Source organism: Drosophila rhopaloa, unplaced genomic scaffold (genome assembly GCF_018152115.1).
Source record: "Drosophila rhopaloa isolate 14029-0021.01 unplaced genomic scaffold, ASM1815211v1 contig_155, whole genome shotgun sequence".
NCBI classification, from domain to species: Eukaryota; Metazoa; Arthropoda; class Insecta; order Diptera; family Drosophilidae; genus Drosophila; species Drosophila rhopaloa.
Window position 1 is genome coordinate 1,099,235 of NW_025335034.1, and position 5,381 is coordinate 1,104,615.

The window sequence follows — 5,381 nt, forward strand, 5'->3', positions numbered from 1 at the left end:
CTATTTTGCTGGGAATAGCATAATAGGTTGTATAATTACAGGGCGTACATTCTGGCTAGCTAAATGTGTGGTTAATAATGTTGCTCGTAGACACAGCTCTTTTTACACTTAATAAGTAGTAAATTACCATCCTTAAGCTGATCAAATCGAATGATAATATTATAGTTTATATGTCTTGGAATCTAATAAGCCTATATTTGAATAGTCACATTTATAGTCTGTGAGGTTTAAATTTAAAATATTAATTTTTATTAATCTAAACCATGTTTGAATTGATAAACCAATTCCGGGAACTATATGATCGGGGTCACCAATAGCAAAACTAATGTCATGGTAATGTCAAGAAGATGTATTTTACATGCCTAATTCTACATTTTATCGCGCCTAACAAATTAATTATTGAATTTTGGAAATTAATGATACACAATTCAACTGCATCCTATTTAATTTCTTGAATATTTCATCAACAAAATGTTGATTTGATGAAATCATTTCGGGAATAGCAAATTTATCGTCACAGTTTGTTAACTATTAAAATAAAAGATTAATCATATATGCGATTTATCTTATAGACCTATCAAATCTTAGTAGACCTAACAAGTTAATTATTGAATTTTGGAAATTAGTGCCCCAAAAATTGCCGTTTTGTATTTTAAATTTGATTTCGAAGCTGACCATTTGGTAGCAGTGTGAGTGATGCAATTATGGCCGAAACGGCAACCGGAGCCGGAGCCCCCGGCACCGCAAACTTCGAGATGGTCCAAACAGGCAAAGCCGGCGAAGCCAGTCCGCTCGCCCGTCAGCAATGTGGGCCTGTACAAGGCCATCTTCTACAGCAACATTGGGTCCTTCCTCTTCGGGATCGCCGTGGGCTGGTCAGGAGCGGCGGAGAAGTCGGTGATGGAGCAGCACTCCTATGACTTTCAGCCCACGGCGGGTGAATGGAACGGCGTGTGCAGCCTGTTGACCTTGGGGGCGGCGGTTTGGTGTGTGCCCATGGGGTTCCTTTCGCGCTCCTGCGGCTGCCGGCGCACCATCATCCTCCAACTGGTGCCCAACACCCTGGGCTGGATCCTCTTGGTCTTCGCCCGAAGCATCCCCATGCTGTACGCCGGTCGCTTCGTCCTGGGAATGTGCGGCGGTGCTCACTGCGTGGTGGTTCCCATCTACAGCGCCCAAATCAGTCCGACTAAAAAACGCGGGGCAATGGGTGTGGTCTTTCAGGGGGCCTGCATTTGCGGCGTGATCTACAGCTTCCTGATGTCCATTGTCCTCGAGCTGTGGATCATCCACTGCCTGACCCTGTGTCTGCTCGCCCTGGGCCTGCTGCAGTTGCTCATGCCGGAGTCGCCGGCGTACTATGTGGACCGGGGTAACATTCCGCGGGCGGAGGCCTCGCTGCTCTTCCTGCGCGGCAAGAAGTACGACACCAAGCGGGAGCTCGACCATCTGACGCGGAAACCCACGCGGAGTGAGCAGGACGTGCGCCAAGGACCGCTGCAGGGCTTCAAGTATAAGAAAATACGAAGGAGTCTGGCGCGGATCTTGACGCTCGCCGTGCTCCAGAAGCTGTGTGGAGCCCTGATCTTCATCTTCTATGGCCAGGACATGCTGGAATGCCTCCAGATTCGCCGCGAATACGGAGCAGTCCTGGGCGCAGGGGTGACCATCGGGTTTTTCATCTGTTTTTTTCTGGTGGATCGAGTGGGTCGCCGGCCACTGCTGATCTTCTCTTCGGCCGCGGTCTTTTTGTCGTCCATTTTCCTGGGACTGTACTTCAAGATCTGGATGCAGTTGGGTGACGCCACACTGTCCTGGATCGCCCTCTTCTTCATCGTTCTGTTCGTTTGCTCGTACAGCGCCGGAGTGGGATCGCTCACCTGGCTGCTCAACGTGGAGCTGGTGGTGAGGCACATGCAACCCGTGGGCTGCTCCATTGTCTGCGCCTGCAACTGGTTGACCGCCTTCTTCGTCATCTGCTGGTTCACCTGCCACGAGGTCAAGTGCCAGCCATACCTCTTCCTCCTGTTCGCCATCGTCTCGGTCTTCATCACGCTCTTCGCCCTGGTCTACATCCCCGAAACCAGGGGCCTGTCCTCCGGGAAGATCCAGCAGCGGCTGGGCGGGATCATGAACCGACCGTCGGCGGTCATCTTCACATCCAGCAGCGACTCGTCTAACTCCTAGTCATTGTGATCTCAAATAAAATATATAATATATATATATATAATGTGTTCGTAGCCGTTAACTTAAAAGTTATTTAAATATTTTGAATTTGTCGTCTTTCCACCAATAGATTTTGAAATTAACAAACAAATTTACAAATAAATCTGTCTGGGGATATAAATGATCTCACATTAAAAGTTCATTTAATTTTAAAATGAAGTTTTTAAAATACAAATGTTGGAATAGAAAAATGATTGAAAAACAACTAGTTTTCGGCCCGAGAAAAACATGTTAAGGGGTTAAATTTATAATCTAATGCTAATCCTATTTTTGTTTTTTTTTTGAGTGGGAGAATAAAGTTATAGATTTTTAAGAAAGGTGGTCTTAAAAACCTTTTGAAGTAACTTTTTGTACTCTTGTCAAATCAAATTCCTAATCAACGGATTAAAAACCAAGTGAAAAATTCCCTAGCTATTTCAATTATTAAAACTTGCTGAATTCTTTAAGAGAAAATTGCGTTTTTAAAATACTTCCTCCCTTCCTTGGAACTACATTGTCTTCAGCATTATTAAACATTTATTTATGCAACTTGTGTGGCGACATTTTCAGTTTTTGCGCACTTTTCCTTGCTCGCGTAATTAAAAGTTATGTTTTACACTGTAAATTCATTGGCGGTGCTGGCACATTTATGAATTTATGCGCTGTGTTCGCTGAAAGCTGCGCTGAGGCGAACACGAACTGGAATCGAGTTCCACTGGTATTCTGGTGCGTGTATAAATATTAATTTGCATTTTGTCACATGATTTAGACGGCCATAAAGTCCAATTAATGAGCCACTGCAACTGGGGTCTCATTGAGATAAATGGCCACGAAGGGGGCGAAGTGGGGATCAGATGTTCGCCATTTATTTGCCTTGATCAGTGGACATTAGTATGACTTGTAAGTGTGCCGATTCCCAGCGGTGCTCTGCGATCGTTCCGTAATTAATCGAAGTCAACCAAAATTCCCCGCTCACCTGACCGCCAGATATTCACCTTCCCACGAGCGGCGCATGCAAATCGGGGTTGACATTTTGTGGCAAATATACGAGGCACCATAAAAATAGTTTACGACTTTTAATTACGGACACAGCGTGCGGTCGGGAGCCGGGAAAAAATACATAATGGCTGAGCCTTCTGGCCTTTGTCTTTCCCGGACTTCTTCCTGCCTAATTTATTGGGGTTTTAAGCCTCCATTTTGGTGGCTGGTCCTGGCCTTTGTAATTCCCCTGAATTATATCTCAATTCATTCCCCCCAATAAATTTGATAAATTTCTCATTTCGCTTACCTGCCCGCTGGGATCTTCCGATCTCCCATCTCCGATCTCGGATCGCCATGCCGCCGGATCGTAAATAAATGGAGGACTCGCGGTCCCACAGGCTGATTAAAATGTTCAACTCGGCTTGTCTTGGGTTTCTCGGCCGTTAATTATGCACTTCTCGAGGAAATTTAAATGTATAATTTCTTTAAGTGAAATGGAAAATTAATTATTCGAATGCGCGCTTTAAACGGAATGAACAAAGGCCGTTCGAATTGAATTGTAATGAGCTGCATTCGCTAATTGAAATGACATTTCAAGCTCTTATCGGCACATTTGAGACAAACTTGAAACGATACCCATATTAAATACTAACTTGCCAAGAAATTGTTGCTTTAGTATAATGCAAATTAAATTAATTCACATTCCATTGTGAATTGTAGTTAAAAAATATTATTAGTATGGACTAAGCCAGTCGATTTTCCGAACATAAAATAACGTAATAGGTTTTAAAAATAATTTACTTTGTTCTCAATAACAACTAACGAAGCATACATTTTGCAAAAATGTTAGATAAAATAAATCTGTAAGTATTATTTTGCAAAAAACAGAATATACTCAATAAGAAATGAGAGCTCGTAAAAATAATTATATATCAGCAATTCTTTATCTTTATCTTTCTTTATATATTAAACTCAACCCCCTTTAAAAGTCGGCATTGGATCGGCACATTGAAGTGCTCATATGCGAATGTATAAATCCGCATCTGATAAACCCTGAAATACACTCAATTTGTGTGCGGACCGACTTCATTTCGCCTTGAGACGATGGCCAAGTGGAAATCGTGGAAGGGGAGTGAAAAAGAAGCCAACAAGAAGCTGCCGCTGGGAAGCGCATGTGCATAACCGCCCATTTGCGTGGGCGAGGGCTTTTCCTTGGCTGCGCTCCTGCGAAAAGGATGGCTAGATGGCTGAGGTCCTCAGCCAACGAAGGTGAAACTGGAGTCCAAGTCCACGAACGTGGCTCCCAGTCGCCGGCAAAGGCAAGTCGTCGTATTGATTTTAGTGGCGCATTTACGCGCGATTATCGTTTAGTCGGCGATGCCCGAAGTATTACGAGAATTGTTATGGCCACCGAAATGGCTCCAAACGATGCTCCCAGCAATTGCCAAGACCGAGACTGCGACGACATCGTCATCGTCATCGTCTTCGGCTTGTGGCCACCAAAGAAGCTGAACCAGGAGCTAGACAACAACAGCCGGCGGGCTGCCTTCTTGGCCGAGATTGGGGTTGGGAAAAAGCACTGACTGGCTTCTCAAATTTCTTTTGTTCCAACTTGCCGTCGGGTGATGGCTAATTTCTTGTTGAACCACAAAAATTTAAATTAAAAGAGAGAAATGATTACAACTTCACCTTAATTGCGTGTTTGGCTAAGCCAATGTTAGTCATAAAGCTAAGATAATTAAATATTTAATTATGTTTAATTCATTTTTTATTTCCGTCACTGCCAATTAAAACATAGGGTTTTTTTCTAAAGGCTTAATTATATGTCTTGTGAACTTTTTTAAAAGACATACAAAAAAAAAGTTTCACAAGATTTTTTGTTCATGTTGATTTTAAAACCTCTTGATCTTAATAAAATAAAAAAAAAAATTTTTTTACGAGTTAAAGATTCAAATGTTATGAAATTTCGACCTCAAATTTAATTTTTATGTAAATAACAACATATATTGATTTTAATGTGATTTCATTAAAATATGTTTCAAATAGATAATAACGCAATTACCTTTCATTGATTTTAATAATTATTTAAGGCTTAAAAATATGAAAATTCACTCCTTTACATTTACAATATCTTACGCAATTGGTTAATCATTTAAAGGCATCAAATGTAAACATAAACTGGAATTTAGTTGATT

General features: G+C 42.1%; 1 protein-coding gene across 1 annotated transcript; it reads left to right on the forward strand.

Moving 5' to 3' along the window:
* The first annotated feature begins 622 nt into the window (after positions 1 to 622).
* Positions 623 to 2,188, forward strand: LOC108053988 (glucose transporter type 3). The gene has a single exon (XM_017136732.2). The coding sequence runs from the start codon at positions 697 to 699 to the stop codon at positions 2,185 to 2,187; it is 1,491 nt and encodes a 496-aa protein (XP_016992221.2). The 5' UTR covers positions 623 to 696; the 3' UTR covers position 2,188.
* Positions 2,189 to 5,381: the final 3,193 nt, after the last annotated feature.